The sequence below is a fragment of the Hylobates moloch genome, unplaced genomic scaffold (assembly GCF_009828535.3).
Source record: "Hylobates moloch isolate HMO894 unplaced genomic scaffold, HMol_V3 SCAFFOLD_13, whole genome shotgun sequence".
Lineage (NCBI taxonomy): Eukaryota > Metazoa > Chordata > Mammalia > Primates > Hylobatidae > Hylobates > Hylobates moloch.
In genome coordinates, this window is record NW_026652288.1 from 50,676,285 (window position 1) to 50,696,015 (window position 19,731).

General features: G+C 53.4%; 1 protein-coding gene and 1 long non-coding RNA gene across 2 annotated transcripts; one reads left to right on the forward strand and one right to left on the reverse strand.

Moving 5' to 3' along the window:
* Positions 1 to 7,139: 7,139 nt before the first annotated feature.
* On the reverse strand, positions 7,140 to 12,268 carry HOXC10 (homeobox C10). The gene is made up of 2 exons (XM_032173523.1): positions 11,403 to 12,268; positions 7,140 to 8,245 (listed from the first exon to the last, which is right to left on the reverse strand). Exons 1-2 carry the CDS (start codon positions 12,151 to 12,153, stop codon positions 7,968 to 7,970), a joined length of 1,029 nt encoding a protein of 342 aa, XP_032029414.1. The 5' UTR covers positions 12,154 to 12,268; the 3' UTR covers positions 7,140 to 7,967.
* On the forward strand, positions 11,894 to 13,457 carry LOC116480986 (uncharacterized). Its single transcript, XR_004251396.1, has 3 exons — positions 11,894 to 11,937; positions 12,330 to 12,449; positions 13,253 to 13,457. It is a non-coding gene; the product is annotated as an uncharacterized LOC116480986 (long non-coding RNA).
* The last annotated feature ends 6,274 nt before the right edge of the window (positions 13,458 to 19,731 follow it).

Genomic DNA, 19,731 nt, shown 5'->3' on the forward strand with positions numbered 1-19,731 from the left:
GGTAAACTAGGCCTCAGGGATATAGAACCCCATATTGGTCCAGACAGCCGCTCAGGCAGCTGGGGGCTGAGCCCTGTTCTCGTCAAGGAGCAAAGAAACAGAAGAGGAAAGAGGTTTCACGCCTGCTCTTCCTTTGCGTCTTCTCCAGGAGACAAGGCCAGCTGCCCCAGCCTCAGCTTTCCTGGAGGAAAGAGTCCCTAAGGAGCCTCCCCAATGGGCCTCTGCTATTTGGGAGAGTTCCTCAAATAGACATTGGGGCTGTAAAGAGACGCCCCCTTCTCTCCTACCCGCTTTGAACACCGCCTTCTTTTCGACTCTTGAGCTGCCTGCGTACCCTGCCTGCCCACTCTGCGGAGGCAGCAGCAGCAGCAGGAAGTGAGGCTTACCGGCGGGATCCCTGCTGCCATGAAATCCCCTGTGAAACCGAGGAGATTGACGCTTGCCTTTCCTATATTTTATTTTATTTTATTTTCCGGGAGTATGAACTCCGAACTCTTCCCACTCAGAGGCAGGCACGGCTGTGGATCTGGAAGCAGGCCTCGCCCACAGCCCCTTCTCAGCCAATGCCTCATTTTCCCTGCGCCCTTCGGAGAGAGGCGGCCTTGGGGAGGGGGGCTAGAAGAGGCTGGGAGTCCCGGAGTCCACTGGGCAGAGGTTCCGCAGGTCCATAACTGCATGTGGCCTGTAGCCCCCATTCTCCACATTTGGAGGGTGGTGGGTGGCAGACCAGGGCTTTGAAGCGGACCTGCAGATTTCCCTCAAATCCAGGTTTGTAGGTGCGGGGGGCGGGGCACAAAGGATATAGGGGCACCAAGAAGGAAGGTCTGTCTTCCTGGGGTTCAGTTACTCCTGAATCTTCTGCCATACTCCAGACTTCCCCTCACCCACATACTCCCTTCAATTTTCCTCAGCACTGCTGGGGCAAACTCAGGGACTGGAGGCCACTAGGAGTTCTTGTTGGGGAGGGGGAAACCCCAGCTTTAGCTCGCAGCTGTGCATTCACTCTGGTTCTTAGAGTTCCCTCCCACCCCCAAAAGACTTCACTGGGCACAGGAGAGACCCCTGAGGGGGAGGAGCACCCTTACTCCATCACCTGAAACCTGGACAGCTGCGGCCACAACCAAACTAGCACCGTGGGAAGGACAGTCAGAAAGATAGACAGGTTAGAGTCGTCCCCTCCCCCTGCCCCGCGCCTCCCTTTTAGTGATTTAAATTCCCTCCGGTTCAATCCACACCGTCAAGTTCGGATTAAATTTAAAACAGGCTTTCTCCCGTGCCCCCAGCGGGCCATCCCGGCTGCCGCAGGCAGGGAGCCCGCTCCCGGCTCGTCAGCACCCGCCCTGCGCGGAGAAGGCCGTACTCCATTTGCTTTCATTTTCCTTCTCCCCCTGAAATGGGCTCATTTCACCTCTCCACTGCCCTCTCCTCCTCCCCGCCCCCTCCCTGGTTCCCCTCTACTTTCCCCCCTTCTGTCTCCTGATCCCTCTTTGTTGGGAAAAACACACCCACACACAACTCCTCCTAGCTAAGGCCTGCGCTGGAAGCAGAAACTGAGTTCTCTTGGCCTGCCGCGAGGAGACCCGCGTCCTGCCCCCACCCAAGGTGGGTATCTGGGATCCCTACACACCAGGAGTCAGGTCCCTAAGCCCAGCAGGAGTGAAATCCCCAGGGCCTGTGAACGTGGCCCTCTCAACGCCACGGCCTGCCGGGCCTGCATTCCCGCCGGCGCCCCCGCCCTGCCGCTCCGCAGCAAACGGGGCTATTTCCGGCTCCCCCAACACGGTCTGGTTTTCCAGCCTGGGAGTGGCTGGAGGGGGAGCCGCCCCAGAGCTAGAGCCGCTCCCTGCCCTGCCCGGAGCCCCAATGGCCCTGAGCGCCTTGTTACCTGATCTTTTGTGTGATGTATGTGTCGCAGGGAAATTTGCAGTGACTTTGGAGCCCAGACTGAGGAAGCGGAGGTGGCGAAAGGAGAGACAATACGGGTCCGAAGTACAATTAAGGAACCAGAGCCGCTCGTCTCTCCCCCGCCCTCCCTGCCCGACTGCGAGCTGTCTGGCCTCAAACCTCAGGGCGACACGCGAACCTGGAGCCGGAAACTCAGCCCGTGGCAGAGGGAGTCAGAGGACTCTGCATCCAGAAAACAGAAGCAAAGCGCCCTTCCAACTTGGGGACGCCTTAACCAGCCCCTCTGAGTTGCAGATAACCCAATGAATGAAAGTGCAAATTACGCCGTTTTTCCCGATTTTTTTCCAGCCTTGGGAAGGAGAGCTCAGGGTTTGGGGCGTCTCAGACAGAAAGGCAAACCGCATCTCCTGAGGCAGACAGACCCACAACATGAGTGTGAGCCTGAGATCACATACAGGTTCAACATTTCCCGAGGCCTCTTTGCCAGGCCCAACGGGCGCCGATCTCCCTACCTTCTCTCCCTCCAGGGACTCAGGCAGAGAGACCCAGAAGACTCGGTCCCTCTGGTTTGGTCCAATCCCGCTTCGGAAGCGCCTTCGTTACCTGCTCCTCCGCTCCCCACGGCCATAGATACAGGGCAGCCGCCTCCCGCCTGGGGAGGGAAGCCCAGGCCACCACGGCCGCCGCCGCCCGCCCTCCTTCCCTCCCTCCCTCCCTCCTTCTCGCCCTCCCTCTCTCTCCCTCCCTCGCGCGCTGCCGCTCGCGGGGCCCTCCCGCGGGCAACCTGCTCTGGACCAAATCCAGGTATCTCCGAAAGAGAGAAAAAAGAAAAGACCTCTTACGTGGAAAAGAAAAGAAAGAAAGACCTTCCATTGCCTTTATTTTTCATGCTGTGACCATTGGTCGGCCTCAGTTCAGACGTCCCGGACACGGCCCGGCAGCTGCAGAGATGTGCAGGGCCTGGTGCCTTGCCCACGCTGACCGCCGCGCCCCGCGTGCCGCGTGCTCCACACTCTGGGCCGCCGCCCCCAGGGCAGCCCAAACACCCAACAGACCTCAAAGTCCTCTCTACAGACTCAACATCCGGTTGCCCGCCTCGCCGCCGGCCACAGCCCGGGAGCCCGCTTTGCTCTGTCTGCGCCCAAAGTCCATACACAATCCACCTTGCCGGTGCTCTCGCGCCCTGCCCGGACACCCCTCCTGGCCACGCAGCCGTCCGGGCCACACTCGGACTGCGGTCCGGCCCAGGACTTCGAACCTCGCCCCCTGCACGACCCACACAAAGCCCTGAGCCCTGGCGTTCCCACCTGCAGCCCCCAGTTCCCGCTGCCGCCGCCTTCTTCACCTGTTCTCGGGAAGGGCTGCATCTCCGAGCCGAAGTCAGGCCGTGGGCCAGGGCGAGGTCCCAGAGAGGCCACAGCGGATCTGCCAGGCTGAGCCGGAGCCCCAGCAGCCGACGAGAGATCTCAGAGACCAAGGCTCGCCTTGGCGAGCTCTTGCCTTTTCTTCCTCCCGCAAGTCTCACTCACACACTGAGAGTTCAGCTCTATAAATCCTGCTCCTCTTTCCCATATCATAATTAAAAAAAACCAGTAGGGGAGGTTTTAACTTTTATTGCGATTTCTGGAGTTGGGCTGCGGAGCATATATTAAGTTTACGCTTATGCGCTCTCGGCGGGGAGGGTCCTTTAAGAAATAAAAATCCATCTTAATATCCGCAGAGGAGAGAGATAATTTTTTCTCTTCTCTTCACGCTGTTCCTTCTGAAGACTCCCTTCCAGCGAAGAGAATAAATAATTACCATCGCCTTAGCCGTGATCCACGGCCTTGTGCCGGGAGTGGCCTCTGACCACCAGACTGGCCCTCACCTTGGCCCTGTGAGACCTCGCTCCATTTGGGGAGGAGACACCTCAACCCCCCGCTCTATGACCTCCCACACATAAGCCCAACAGCTCTGAAACGGAAATGGGGGCACAGAGACCCAAAGCATAGAAGTCGTTCATTAGTGAATTTCGGCCCATCAGGGACTCTATCTCCAAGCCAAATGCTCCTGAGCACCCAGTCCCTGCCTGGGACACGCTTTGCCCCAACTGACTGTGTGCCTGGGGCAGCCTGAAGACTCAAAGGCTGCTAGGAGCTCCCAAACTAGGGGATTCCCTTGCCTGCTTCCCACCGGCTGGCCTGACTCTCTGGAAACTTCCCCATTTCCCTGGGAGCCATAGAGAGGTTTGAATACTTCACTCCAAGAGAAGAAATTTTTTCTCCCACAAAGGGATGGGGGACAGACAGACCAACAATTCAGCTAGGGAGACAAGAAATTCTATTCCCATTTTCTCCTCCAGCTTCCTTGGGAATCAAAACAAATATGTTCGCATAAGAGAGAGGGGAAAAATAAATGTATATACGTATAAATACATACAGGGTATTTAAGAGAGCCTAGGGGAGACAGAAACAGAGCCCTACACTCATACAAGGTCACATATATCCCTCCCAGCAGATGACTGTGAGAATATAGAACTCTGTATATATTTTGTTACAGGGACATAATTTTGTTTCCCTGTTTAGACATTTATAATGTTTTAATAATCATAATAATTTCAAAGTAAGACAACCAAGAACCTGACCTTCTTTTGGCTTCTCTTTCCCAGTATCTCTGAGAACAGGGGTGTATCTCCTCAGTCTCCATAACCCCTCCCCCATTTATTCCCCCCCAACTCCGCCCGCAGGCAGGCAAAGAAACCTCTTTTGAGAACTTTCTCTGTAGCAACCAGGGCCAGAATTGAAGAACCAGCGGGGGAAAGGACTAGAGGAAGCTTTGCAAAGTTTCACACTGCTCAGATTTTCCTCTACCCCATTCTTCTCCCCTCCTCCCCCTGGCATCAGCCAACAACCTTTCCACCAACATAGCAATGGTGGGCACGGGCAGCCTCTGTTCACCCAGATGTTTCCACATAGTGCAAAGACAGGCAACTGCCTGCCAGTCACAGCCACAGAGACCGAGGCCTACAGGCCACAGACGACTAAACAGAGACCAGAGTCAGGTTTTTTGCCCTGATGTTTCCCAGTTGCATGTGTGTGTGTGAGGGGTTCTACTTGGACTTGATGGCTTTCCTCTAACCTACCAACACCCCAAACATGTCCTTCCCCTGGAGATGGAGCTATAGAAGGGGAAGGGGAAAGGGCTGGACTGGGGGTCAGAGTTCCCCAACTCTTGGAACCTCCAGGTACCCCACTTTTCTAAGGGGAATCTCGAGCCCCAGTCGACTGGAGGTGGTAGGTGGGAGAGGCTAACCATTCCAGAGACTCTCTTCTCTTTCTGTGCTCCTCTTTCTGCTAATGATTCTGCCCCACCCTGCTGCCCAACTGAGCTGGCCCGCCAGGCCACCTCTTACTCAAACTCCTGAATTTCCTTGGAATTGGCTGGACCCTCTTTGTCTGTCTCCATCAGCTGGGCCCAGGAGACAATAGCTGCAGGAAAAACTCCTCTCCCTTAGTCACAGGGATTGGGACAGGTTGAGAGGATGGCATAAAGCAGGGTTCTCCAGACTTGTTCTGCAACCCCACTCACAGCTTGCCCTCCTTGGTCTGCACCCACTTTGCCCTATCTGGGAGGGGGCAGTGGGGCAGTCCCACTGGGGAGGGTAGGAGTGGGAGAGGTGTGTTGGGGCCCTCGACGAAAACCGACTGATGTAACTCAGGCAGTTTCTTGTTGCCGAGTTCAAAACTCAATCCCAACAACATGAAACTACCTAAGCCACAGATCAGCTGAGCGAGCAGGGCGGGAGATTCAGCTTTGCATCTATCCGGAGGAGAAGGGAACGGGGTTGGGGAAGGAAGAAATTCAGCCCCGTCCCCCTTTCCACCCCCACAACCTCCCTAAGGACTAGAGAGTAGACTTTGGGTTGCTGGGTGGGTAGGGTGTCTGACTGCCTTCATTAGTTTCTGGTCTAAGCAAATTGCTCAGGAAAAATCTGGTGAAATGGGACCGCTGGCCGCCAAACACCTGCCCCACCCCCAGCACCGCAGTGGAGCTATTCCCCTGCATCTGGCCCTGGCCCTGGGGGAAGCTGGATCTTCCTTCCACTCTGGAGCTGGGTCCCCTGTCTTGTCCATCTGGCTCTCCTGAACTCTCCTCCTAGACTCCCTCTGATCCTCTCCCTCTCAGCTCGATTTAGGCTTCTCAGCGAATGTGGGTGGCTGAATCATAGCCCTGTGCTCTGGAGCCACTTCCAATCAGGCCTCTTGCCTGGCAAAACCTTACAGCCAGGGAGCACAGGGAACAAGAGGCTGGACGAGGCTCACATCCAAACCAGCGAAAAGCAGGAAAACCTAAGCTTCAAGCTTCAACCCACTGTACTCCCCCTCCCCCACCAACAGAGGACCAGACTGAGCAACACCTAGACCAGAGTGTCGACCTCGAGGAGACCCAAAGTGCCCGAAAAGATAAAGAAGCCAAAAACCATCACTTTATCCCTTTAACCCTGGAACCCCCACAGCAATGGGCCGGGGAGGGGAGGAGAGGGAGCTCCCAGTCGCTGCCCTCCGCTGCCAGCGGCCACAAGGAAAGCCTGGGTTCTCGGCAAGCACGGATGCCCTAAACACCTTCCTCCAGGCTCTGTCCGCTGCACGCCGGGCACCTGGGGACACCGCTCATCCCCACTCCGCCGCCAACAGAAGAACAAGAAACCGCTTCTCTTACCTTGTCGCTGCCTCCTTCTCCTTCTGCTCCTGGCGTTTCTGTTAGCTGCTGTTGAGGTTGGGGAGGCTGAGCTCCTCATGCCCCTCCAGCGGTTACGTTTATTCCTTTCCTTGGATGGGTGGGGGGCTCTTGGGGTGACCCCCAGCAGCAGTGGGGTGCGCCCAGCCCAGCACCCCCGGCAATCAGATCCGTCTGCTCCTCAAGATTGCAGTTTGCTCTCTGCCTCTTTCCCTCCTCCAGTCACCTTTAAATGCATCTTTTACTGCAGCACCACATTATATTTGCAGATCATAAAATCCACCTCTCGCGCGCACCAAGACCGTCCTGACATTACTGTTTTATGACCTTGACTTATTGTGGTCACCTGGATAATATTTAAATCAACGTTATGGTCTCTCACTTACATTAAACCCGCCAAGAGACGTTCTAGAAAGGCTCTAGGAGATGAGTCAAACACAAAACACACACATCCACACACTCAGCCTCTTCGGGGGAGGGGGTGTCGCTAAAAATCACTAAAAACAAAAAACCATCCATTTGAGGATTATGATTCTGGAAATTTATTAGGATGTTTTTTCTCCATTAAGGAAGCTACATGCAAAAGATACAACATACAGAATATCTTTAAATAACACAACTCCAGACAGGGACAGGGCAATATTGGGGGGGGCATTCTGTCTTTGCTTTGCTATGTTCTATTTTTAATTTTTTTGTTCCTCTGGATGAAATTTCTGAGATGTTAGTAGATGGGGGATGTGGGGGTGCTGGGAGGGGTGGGAGAAAAGCAGAAAGCAGTACAAATACGAGACTTCAAGCAGATTCTTAGAGCGACTGGGAGGTAAAGACACGGAGAGGGTTTGGTGGAGGCTCTGGGTGCTACGACAAACACATGAACACTAGCCGAACTTTCCAAAACGTCTATTAGTCTAAGGAGGAAATGCAGCAAGGAAGGAACGATTCTGCCTGTGCTCTGCGAGATTACAGACCCTCTCTGGTTAATTTTTTTCCTTTTTTTCCCCTACAAGCGGGTGGATTCGATCTTAACTTTGCATGGAGAACAGAATGCTGTGTGTGAGTGCGTGGGTGAGTGAGGGTTTGACACACACACCAGCCACACTCCCACCCCCATCTATGGGGGCACACACCACACCCCACACCCCGGCATCCCATTTCTCATGCTTTAAGTGGAAGCATCTTCGCAGCACGAACCATAGGTCCCTTGGAAGGAGAGTCTGAGGTCTTTGCCCTTTTTGCAGGCGCGTTGCATTTATACTCAGGGAGGAAAAAAATATATATCACCAGGCACAAAGGGAGGAGGGGCGGGGAAAGGAAGGAGGGGGAAGGGAGGAGGAGAGGCCGCGCGCTCAGGTGAAATTAAAATTGGAAGTCAGTTCCCGGATCCGATTCTCTCGGTTCATTTTCTTGAGTTTCATTCTGCGATTTTGAAACCAGATTTTGACTTGTCTGTCTGTAAGGTTAATGGTCTTGCTAATCTCCAGGCGGCGCTCTCGCGTCAAATACATATTGAACAGAAATTCTTTCTCCAATTCCAGCGTCTGGTGTTTAGTATAGGGGCACCTCTTCTTCCTTCCGCTCTTTGCTGTCAGCCAATTTCCTGTGGTGTTTTCTGCCTTTATCTCCTCTGTTAAAAATAACATTATTTACATAAGTATCCCTCGAAGTCGAAAACTCTCTCAGCACTGCAGCCTTTGCCAGCCTGCTGTGGGGTGGCTGAGGGAGCACAGGGGAGCTGCTCTTGCCCCAAGGGCCTGGCCGGTGGGCTCCTCTTAGGCTCAGGGTTCTTACAATTTCTTTAGGGTTTAGACTTAGGGAGATAAAGGGAGGAAGTTCTTGCCTCCTAGCGTTTATTAAATTTAAATTACCCAAGTCCATCTTAATCTAAAAGATCCTGAGTACCCTGGCTTTCCCCCAGCTGGCTGACCCTGGCAGATTCCCTAAACCTTGCCAGGTCCCCCCTTCTCTCTGTTCCATTCCAGCTCTGGAAAAATCCAACCAGACGGAAAAGCATTTTCCAGGCCCCAGATCAGAGCAGAGTCCACCCACAGACCAGAGAAATTCCCAGAGAGCTTTGACCTGTTTCAACTCAGTGGAGGGACTTTGTTCCAGGATCTGTGGCCAGAGGCCACTGCAGTGGTCCCTGTACTGGGCCCCCAGCTCTTACCCCAACCTGAGCTGCCACAGAGTGACTCTGCTCCCTTAGGTCTCCCATTGCCATATCTTGCTCTCTTAATCATTTCTCCTAAGTATATGTAGCTGAGGGGAGCTTGTAAGAGCAGCAGAGGTCAGGGGCAACAGAGCTGGGGCATCCTAAGGTGTCCTCAAACAAGTTTCCTGGCCAAAGGACCTAAGGTCAAGGGAGAGACATATCCTGAGGAAATGCAGCCTCCCAGAAACCCCCTGCCCGGTCTGTGCATACGTAGATGTGTATGCCTGCAAGTACACATGTATACCTGCAGAGATACACACACCTATACACATAAGTTCACACACATAGATATGTACATGAATCTTTTTTTTGTAATGAGATACTATAGAATACTGTGTATTTCCCATGATCTTATTGACAGCCTCTATCCCTGACACACATTCTTGCTGAAATGGACCAGCCTTGTTTCTCAAGTAGCAGAAGGGAACCTGGACATCTTTTTAAGGGCAAAAAACAGAGTCCAAAGACCTGAGAGGACACCCAGCAAAGGACTCTGCTGATGGCTCTGAGCTCTCTCTCCTCCCTATTCCAAATGAGGCTGCCAGGTTCCTGGATCTTATCTTGATGGAGGTGGGGTGGGGTGGGGGCCTAAGAGGAACCAGAAAACACACAAAAAAGGCAAACTTGAGGCTGCAGTCTAAAAAATCTGAATGTCCCGAATTTTCTCTCCTGTCTCTGCACCTGCAGCTTCTTGCCAGATTGTTTACAGGCTCTCCACATCTAACTACGTCCTGTTTATTACTGGGGTTGTTAGGTTTGGTGGGGTGGGGGGACAAGACAAATTATAAATGGAGAAGTTTAGCCAAAAGCTCTCTTGCCTCTGGCCTGGTGGAGACATCAAAACAGGAGGAGGGGAAAGAAGGGCACAGACAGGGTACAGGGTAAGAGAGATTCTTTGGGGTGGGAGGGATTAGGTTGCTGTGGGGACAGCTAGAGAAAAGGGAGAGCCTATGGGAATGGGTGCAGGTCGAGTTAAGAGGTGAACTTGTTAACCTTGACTTTGCTTTTGGTGGGGCTAGAATGCAGCTTTTCCTGCCCCAAATCTGCTCCCTAACCAAGCTCAGGGTCTGTAGAGAGGGTATAAGATTAAACCTTCACACTGCACACGTGCCACAAGTACGGCTTCGAGGCTGTAGGCGCCTCACCCTCTCCCTTATCCTCATGAACACACCAGTGCTCATATTCCAGTCAGTGTCTCTATGGGGATGATTTACCAAGGCCACCTTTGCACACCCAAGAGGATGAGGCTCTGCCCTTGCCCGCCAAAAGAGTGCCTGTGCATGTGTGAGCGGGCATGCGTGAGTGTGCAAGGATCATGCAATATGGATGTGTGTGAGTGTGGCACAGGTCGCCCGTAGACATGCGTGTGCGTCGCGTCCATATACAAAGCACCAGGAGATCCAGGCCGCCCCCAGCCTGCTCCGCTCTCAGTATTTCATCTTCCTCTACACCCAATGAGCCCCTTATATACTGTCACCAGTAGCCAGTGTTGTGGGGAGCAGGTTTATTCTTCCCCGTTGGCTGGGCCTTTTTCTGAGGCTCTTTGCTACAACTTTTCAGGAAAAGTCATTCCCCTCAGCTTCCCTCCCCTGCTCCCGTTTCCTCCACATTCTTTCCCCAGCTATCAGAGAAAGATCCCGAAGGCCCCCAGCTCCTACAGCAGAAATGAATCTTGAACCCTGAGCTTGAACTCTGGCTGGGCTTTCTCTCAACCAAAATTACAATGAAATCCAACCAAAGCCACATTCCCTTTCAGGAGAAAATCTCTTGCCACGCACACAGAAATTTCCCAACCACTCATTTGTAAGCTGCTTTTGGAAACCAATGAAAAAAGATAATTTAACTAGAAAAAAATGGAAAAGAAAAAATTAAAAGAGGAAACAGAAAACTTACAACATTCCAAATGCCCTGTTCCAACGTCATCCAAGCCAGGCATCTGGAGGAGGGAGGGACGTGGCGGGCAGCCCTTCACCTCCACCTCTTCCGGCCCCAGCCTCGCTGCCCAAGGCCCCCGGCCGAGCCAAAAGCCGCAGGAGCCCAAGCTGCACGCACAAATCAGACCCACAAACAACAAATCGCGTTTCGCAGGAAACAATTTTCAACTGGGAAAACGCAGTAAAGAGAACCCCCCCATCTCCCCAGTCTTCCCTAGTCCCTGGCCCAAGATCGCCATTTTAGGCTTTTTGCAAGCCCCTGACCTGAGCTGGGGGACGTCAGCTCTCCAGGACACCAGCATTGAGAAAGCAAACCACAGCCAGCACGCGCCTGGGAGCAGCGACCAGTCCGGTGCAACACACTGCGCCTGCAGGCTGCCCGCGGTGCGCACCGCCCCCACCTTAGCACCCATGGCCGGGCCGGGCCGGGCCGACACCTCCACGTCGCCGCTTACCTTCCCCAGCTAAGTGACGCGCCACCAGCCTGGAGCTCAGCGGACACTAGTCGAAAGCCAGGGTCGCATTCCCGAAATGGTCCGGGGCCTCCTGGGCCCAACCCTCTCCCCTGCCCCCCTCCCCGGCCGCGAAGACCAAGTGCCGGAACTTCCCAGTGGCGCCCGCGGCCCAGGCGGCCTTACCTTTCGCTTCGTTATCCGAGGTGTCTGGGCTGGAGTCGGCAGTTTTGGCCCTCTCCTTTTCGCTCTCCGAGGGGCTGCCTTTAGGGCCCGCCAGGCTCTGCTCCATCTTGATCTCATTGGGGCTGGGGGTCTGGCTGTCGGACTTGGGGGTCTCAGGGAAACTCACTTTGCCCCCCAGCTGAGGCGATTCCAGATGTTCGGCGCGCGGGTTGAGACTGGCCCGCTGCTCGAAAGGGGCTTCGAAGTCGTTGGCCCCAGAACAGTGGGGCGTCTTGTCCAGCGCGGAGTAGCTCGGGCTGGCGCGGTAGTAGCTGGGCACGGGTACCTCGTGCTCCCCAAGGCAGGACTCCGGTAGGGGGTGGGAGTAGAGAGCTGCCTCGGGGCCACTTTTCGCTCGCTTCTCTGCGCTGTACATGCAGCAGACATTCTCCTCCTTGACACTAGGTGGGTAGGAGCAGGAGGACAGCGGCCTGCCAACAGGTTGTTCCAGGCGATAGGCGGCTTTGGGGTCGCCCCAGGAGTCCAGCTGCGAGAGGTAGGACGGATAGGTGTTGAGGGCGAGGCTGGGGCTGCCGCCCTCGTCCCTCTTGGAGAGCGAGGGCGCGAGCCCGCAGCCCCTCATCACCCCGCAGTTGAAGTCACTCCCAGACTGCATATACATGCCTGCGCTCCGGCTATAGCGCTCTCCTCCGCCGGGCGCAGCCAAGGGCTCCGCGTACGAGTTCGGAGTTACATTGCGAGGGCATGTCATTTTCAGAGAGAGGGGTTTTTAAGGAGCAATACTACAGCGGAGGAGCTGACATCTTTTTTTTTTCCCCATCCGGGAGGGGGGGCGCGGTTGGAGGGGAGGGAGGAAAAAGAAGGGGAGGGGGGAAATATCAGCTCCATAATTATCCGCGCATTCGGTTCTCACCATGTGACGGCTAGACCAATGGGATTTGAAAATGGCCTTGATGATTCAGACGGCCGTGACGTCAGCGGGGTCAAGTTGTCGGCAGGCGGAGCGCTCAGAGTGGAGTAACAGCGCCACCTAGCAGCTGCCTCGGGGTAGGGGCACTGGAGCCCTTCCCCGCGAACAAAGGAAGCGCCCCCCGGGCCGCAGGGGCGGTAGCGGGGTGGAGGGGGGTGGGGGTGAGGGTTCTAGGAAGAGTGGGGTTTGTTTATCCAGTAACCAGCCTGTAACTCCTGGGGAGAAGGGGGCGGAGAGGGGGAAAATGCGGGAGAGAGGGAGAGAGCGAGGCAACCCGGGGCTCAAAACAGTCAAATTCAAATTAAAAGGTCCGAGACACGAATCAGGTACTTCTCCCCACTCTTCATCTCCCCTTTTCATCTCCCCGGACCCGACTCCTGCTTCTTACCTTGGGGATGGGAGTGGGGTGAGGTTTTTTTGGGGGAGGGGTTGGGGGGATCTGATGAGCAGAAAAAGGGGAAAAAAAGTTAAGGAATCCCAAATAGGACTAAAGTTTCTGCTCTCCCGCCTCCTCTTTTCCTCGGGCTTGGCCCTCGGGGCTGGAAGCTTAGGGGCCGGAGGTTGGAGGTTGGTGGAGTTGCAAGTTCCCTGTGGGGGTTGACTGGGAATCTCCAGCCTCTAGGGTGGGCCAGGGAGGGGGTCACGGTCGCTTCATGGCTGCTCGGAAAAGGAGGTTTGGAATGGACGCGGGTTAGGGAAAGAGGAAGCCAGAGACTAGAGGCACCCGATCCCCGACTGTGGCCTGGGCCTGGCAGGCTGGGCGGCTCCTGGGTCACCAGCTCAGGGGCCCACAAGGCTTTGGCCTTGGAGCCGGTTCTGCTGCTTTACTTCAGGCCCTGCCGTCCTCGCTTTCCGCGTGACCTTGCCCCCACTAAAACAGGGAATATTCCGGGAAAGAAAGAGGGAACCTGCGGAGCCTCGGTCAGTTTGGAGGAGTCACCTATCACACGGGAAACCAGCACACAAGACGCAACAAAACCCGACCCAGAGAAGCGTCCTTTACAGAGCGCATGTGCTGGGGAGCATGTTTGAAAGAAGACAGACCAGTCTATTTTTGTGGTTGTTTTTAAATAAAAGGAAGAAATAAGGGGAACCGTATGTTTCAAACAGTTATTTCCGTTTCTCCATCGCCTTCTTCCAAAGCGAACTAAACTCTCTACCCCTTCCTCAGGAAACGGAATCTGGCGAACAACTTGTCTTTCCGGTCGCCCCACATTTTTCCTTGGACAGAGCCTAGGGTTCAGACTTTCCGAAGGGCTGGAGTTTGGCGGGGAAAGGACTGGAGCCCAGCTCCCTGGCGTGGAGGAGTGAGGAGGCTAGACCGCTTCTAAGGAGGCCCAAGCCCGCTGCGCTAGAAGACCTCGGAAAGAAATCCGCCGAATTTCCCCATCCAGGGGTGGAGAGAGAAGACGCAGGGGTTCCTGAACCTCCGGAAAACTGGAAGGAAATGTGGAGTGTATGATTTGCTTGCAGGACCGGCCAGGGGAGATTTGAAATGGTTTCGTGTTTTCATTTGCAGGGTCACCGTGGCCTCAGCATGGGGGTTATCCAGGGCAAGGTTAGGCTGTTTAGGCCCCACACTTGGGACAGTCCGGGCAGCAGTCAATCCAGGGAGCCATTTGTCCCACCGCCCATCCCGCGGGAAACGGGCGAGACTTTATGGCCACTCTGTTTGTATTATCTGCATTAGTCTTTCCCCACAAGTTTGATCGAAACCGTTCCCTTTTACGAGGACCCAACGAAAATTTCCCGTCATATTTATCAGCCAGGGATAAAAATTTAGTATGGGAACTGATATTTCCTCATTTATGGGACGATGAAATTAAATACCAAAGCAATTGAGAATTATATGGCTTTGGGGGTTCCCTCCCCCCTCTTCCACGTCTCCTTTATTTTCCTGCCTGGTGTGCTTTTCCCAGGAATTTAGCGTCCCGGTTCCCTACCCTTACCACCCCCTTTGGAGTCTGGTGGGTCCTTTTCCCCACGGCCAAGTGGCCCTTGGCCACCTCAGCCTTTTCTTTTTTTTTTTTTTTTTCTTTCTCTAGGTGTTAGTAGCTGGGGGCCAGGACAGCGCTACCCGAGCCTCTGCCCAGGCCAGCCAGGACAGGCTGGGATCAGAGAAAGGTTTCCAGGGAAGAGCCGCAAAGGGTTTGAGCCCAGCCTGGGAGGGGGTGAAGGAGTCGGCAGCAAAGGGTGAAGGAGATAAACTTCAGACAAGCCCCAAGGCGTAGCCTGGGGAACCAGCACACAGGGGGCAGAGCCATCGGCCTCAGGAGCCCCACCACCCAACCTCTTTCCAAGCCCACCTCTCACCTTAGCCAAGGGAGAGGACAGAGTCGCTTCGGAATTCTCGCCATCATTAATGAAAATAATACTCCAGGGAGGAGCCTCCCGCCTCCTCACAAGAACTCCCACCTCCTCACAAGAACGAATAGTGTTTAAAGTTGAAATAATTAGAAGTATGATAAACACGGACCATTAATGAAAAAAGAAATCAAATTCATCAGCCTAAGTGGGACCCCCGGTGGGACAAATGTTTGCCTCTAATTACGCAAGATAAACGAAAACCCGGAGCTGTTAAACTAGAGCCCGCTCGGAGGCAGACCTGAATAACTTGGGTTTTCACAGACTTTGAGATTCTGCTTCAGTGGAGGTAAAAGGAAGGAAAAAGTGAGTGTTTTATCCTGGCGAAGGGAGCATTCGTGCGGGCCTGGGTCCCAGCCCTGCCCCCTTGGGCTCGGTCTTTCCCGAGGCCACGAGCAAAGGCTGTTTCGGTCCTATTGTCCGGGCCTGGCGTTCAAAGGCATGCGGGCCGCCACAGCCACCCCGCCTGCCGCCACCGCCAGGCACCCACCGCCCTGCCCCACAGGGCCAAGACCCTTCAGCCTGTGCCCTTGGCAACTGGATTAGGATCCAGGGGAGGCCTGTGTTGCTAGAATCACCCACATATGGACTCTTATTAATCCATTTCTCCAACTTTCCGAGGGTGCCGAGACACCTATGCCTAAGCCTAAGTGTGGGGCTCCCCCTTCTTACCTCAACTTGGGAACATGAAAATCCAGGGGCTGCAGGCCACAGTGGGGCTCAGGCTGTGCATACGACCTGACAAATCCCACCCAGGGCCAATGCCCTGGCCCCCTTCTCCCCTCCCGGGTACCCAGATCCTGGAAAGGCAGCAAGGATGGGGCTGGGCCTCCTTCTGCCTGTGGGGCTGTGAGCAATGCAGGGGAGGAGGGTTCAGGAGCTCTGTGAATACTCTGGGAGGATCCAGAGGGTTCCACAGGGCAGCCCAAAGGCTGGGGCGCTAGGCGTCCCCACGTGAAAGCAGAAGAAGGAAAATATGCTCAATGAACAAAAAAGGACCTTGGTTGCTTTCCTGGCTGTAGCCCTCAACACACCCCAGAAGCACCCTGGTTTCTCCAGCAAAAAATTGAAGTTTCCCCAACAGGTTAAGAAAGTCAACTGGGAAATTCTGAAGATGAAGTGAAAAAGGAAGAATGTCTTTCCCTTTTGGGTTAAATAATATAATAAAAATAAAGTGTGTGTATTGAAATCTTTTTAAGCAAAGAGAAAACAGAATCACACCAGAGATTGCAGGTTTTTTCCCCTTGCTTTGGAGGCCGAGATAAATCCTTCCCTTCCCAAAACTTGAAGAAAAGATTCGCTTTTCTTCTTCACTAGCACCAGGCTCTGCCCCAGCTGAATTGGGAGCAGGGAAATTCCAGGCAAAATTCGGAATGCCCAGAGACCCAGAAAAGAAAAGATTTTCAAACAGGTATTAGAGGGAGGTAGGAGGCTGAGGACGCTTAGTGGGTTCTCTGGTCTACTCTGGACCTCACAGCCCCCCGCAGCTCGGCCAGCAGAATCTCTCACATCTTGACATTGTACACACTTGCACACAGATGCTACGGAGTTCAGCATCTATACACTTGTCTAACTTGCACTTAAATATGTATACACAGCCACAGATATTCACTTTTACCCAAAGTGCTGTCTGAGATCTCCGAATCCCGAATTCTGATAACCCGCGCCAGTCTGACTGCTTCCTGGCCCTGCCGAAGCTGGCCAGTTATTTAATTTTTTCCCCTGAATTGAAACCAGACCGAAGACACCTCGGAGAGAAGCTTTGGGAGGAGGGTGGGAGGATGTCTTAGGGGCAGGCCCTGCTCCCCACTTTAGTGGTTTGCTTCTAAGTTGCCCCCAGTAAGTCAGGTTTCTAGCTAGAGTTAGGGCTGTGGTTAAGCTGGCTTGCTCCGGAGAAAAACACCGAACCTTTCTTACCGGTTAAATTCCTTTTCAAAGATCTCTGTTTGCCTTCATTTCCTTTCTTATTTTTCTTTTTTTTCTTCTCTTCTTTCTTTCCTTCTTGTTTCATCCTCCTCTTTTCTCTTTATTTGCTTCTTTCTGTTTTTCTTTTTCTTCCTTTCTCCCTGTAATTTATTTTTTCCTTCTTTTTCCAGTCCTTTCTCTTTCTTAATTGTCTTCCTTATTTCTCCCATTTCCTTATTTCCTTCTTTCTTTATTATTCAATTCATTCTTTGCTCTTTTCTCTCTCCAATTATTTCCTTCCTCCTGACTTTCTTTCCTAGCCTTTCTTATTTTTCTCTGATGTGCTGGGCTTAGTGAGGGGGACAGCACCAGGCTCAGTCGCATGCCTCCCTAGCCCAGCTGCTAAGGCTTGGAGTTGACCTTCTCCCGCCTAGAGCCTTAGCTCAGCTCCTCCTCACAAGGCGAAGTGTAGGGCTGCCAGTTGTCAGCAGCCAGGCCCCAGCAGTCGCCATTAGAGGGAGGAAAAATAGGATTCTGGGGCACATCCATACAATGCTGATGGCTACTTGAAGTGCCAGGATTCAGGGGTCATGTATTTTCACTTCCATCACCCCAAAGGAGGCTTGTCTACCAGGCCTACCTTTTGAGAAGTCTGTCACATCTTTGTCCTGACCTCCAGAGCTGAAACATTAAAATGGCTCAAAGTTGAGCCCAGTTGGTGCTCCCAAGGCTGGAGTCAGGGGAAATGAGCAAGTGGGATTTTGTCAGTCCCAGGTTGAGGGGCAGGTCCAGGGGTCATCTGTGGGCAAGGCCATCTCCCACATGGCCGCCTTTGTTCTCTGCTCCTGGACTGCAGCTCTGCTGGCGCTCTGTCTCCTTTGGTCCTGCAACCACTGCAGTCTTTGGGCAGGAGTTTCCTAGTGTTTTGGATTCTTTCTTCAAACCCATTGTTGACTTCACAGGCGGCAGGCAGGGATGCAGGGCTGTGTGTGCAGAGACCCTCCCAAATCAGCAGTCTGAGTCAAGGTTATGGGTCTTTGCTTTGTGCAGTGGGTTGGAGGGGGGCTGTGCAGAGAGGTGTGTGTGTGTGTGTGTGTGTGTGTGTGTGTGTAGAGAGAGAGAGGGAGAGAGAGAGTAGTGCCTACAGGAGAACAAGAGGGTGTGATGGGGGAAGGTCTTATCATGCTGATATTGTCCAAACTTTTAGAGTTTGTAAAGGTGCAAGAGCAGAGTAGACAGGACTCTGTCCAAAGAGGCTCCAAAGCTGAGTCCAAGATGGGCCTCAGGAAGGATTGACTCAGACCTTCAAGACTTTTTGCCTTAGACAGAGAAAGGCAGCTCCATACACTCCCTGCCCTGCATTGCCACCCCTCAGAGCCCCTCTCTCCCCTGCCTTTCAAAGACCTGTGATTTCATCCTATGGTAAGACCAAAACTTACTTTTTTTTTTTTTTTTAAGGGATGGGGAATCTTGTAAAATTTTTATGCCAAACAAAGTTATAAAAACTTCCCGGGCATTGCCTTTTCCAAAGGTTTATATGAATAATAAAGAGTGCAGTCGCGTGCACTGGTTCTGGCGGGCTTTCAGTAGGGAGGGGTTAGCAAACAGCATTATCCAACCCTGGGGCACCAGAAAACCCCAGTAGCTCCCCCCTTCAGGGAATACTGGCCCAGAAACAATTGCCCTATGGATTCCTGAGAGAGGCGGGGAAAGCGAAGGGGTGGTGCCCTTGACTCCCTGAAGTTCAAAGTTCTTCTTTGCCCTTAAGAGAAGAGCCCTCTCTGCTCTCAGCCCACTCGAGAAATTAGCCCAAGGTAGTTTCTCCCCTTCTGGTTGAGAACTGGCTCTAGGTATTTCCAACTCTGTTCACCTTTCAGACACCTGGTTTGCACCTTTTGCTCCCCCAGAACAGGGCTCCCCAGTCTTTCCATCTGGGACACCTAGAGCCAGGGGGCTTTCTCTCAGAGGTGCTTGGCAGAGGTTTTGGGTCTTCTTACAAGGGGCCATTGCATCGCCATTCCTCAGCCACCTAAGAGTCTAAGTGACAAAGAAACCCCAAACTCAAGGCTACTCCCAAACCCATTTCTCATTTTGAGTGCCCTTGATTCCTCCTGCACCCCCAAAACCCATGGTGGGAGGGGGAGGGGCCCAGAGTGCTCTCTCAGCCCACACCACTTAATACCCTTGTAAACTCCCACGTGCGCTATAAACTTGGATTTTTACAACCAGCATTCCTCCTTAGCTCCGGGAAACTTTGAACTCGGCCTCAGGTTTATTTACTGTGGGGGCGGGGGGGCGGGGAGGAAAGGGGCTGGGGAGCTGGGAGCTGAGAAAGGCTGGAGAGAAGAGGAAAAATGTGGGGCAACGGGCTGAGGAGGTGGGGGTCTGGGGTGTGTTGGGAGAGCCAAGACCCTCCACTACACTTTTGTTTACTATTTAGGGCGGAAGTAGTTTCTAATACAGGCCAGACTGGGTCGTTAAGGTCGAAATGAAACTGGGGTTAGAGACGTGGGGGGGTGCTTTATGGCAGCGTCTAGACGAGGATCTTTTGTTCGTGGGCAGTGCTGCGGCTGGAGGGGATTACCCCAAGAGGTCGAGCCCAGAGTGCCCCTGACCTGCAAGGGGGGTTGGACACCTTGGGAGACTGAAGGTGGGTTTGTTTGGGGGCCAAAAAACCCTTTTTCCTCCTTTTTAGAGGGTCACCAAGGACTGGCAGTTTCCTGGCTTGGGTCACAGAAGCCTTTGTTTTTCTTTCATGATGACTTTCTCCTCTCATCCACCAGAACTCTCTTTTGGAGCTAAGGACATTTCTGGGCTCCACATTGCAGAGAAAGTGGTACCTGCGGGTTTTAAATATTTTTATCCAAAATCAGGCATTTGGAGGCTAATATTTTGCTTTATAAATAAGTTCATCTTATAGAGTTTCCTGTATCCTAATTTTACAGGAAACATGACCAGCAGGCTAATATTTCCTAATGTGGCTAGTGGTTAAACATCATACCTAGAGAAGTGTCACACACACACACACACACACACAAATGTACAGAGGCCCCTCAGTTGCATTCCTGCCCACACTCAACAAACACTGCC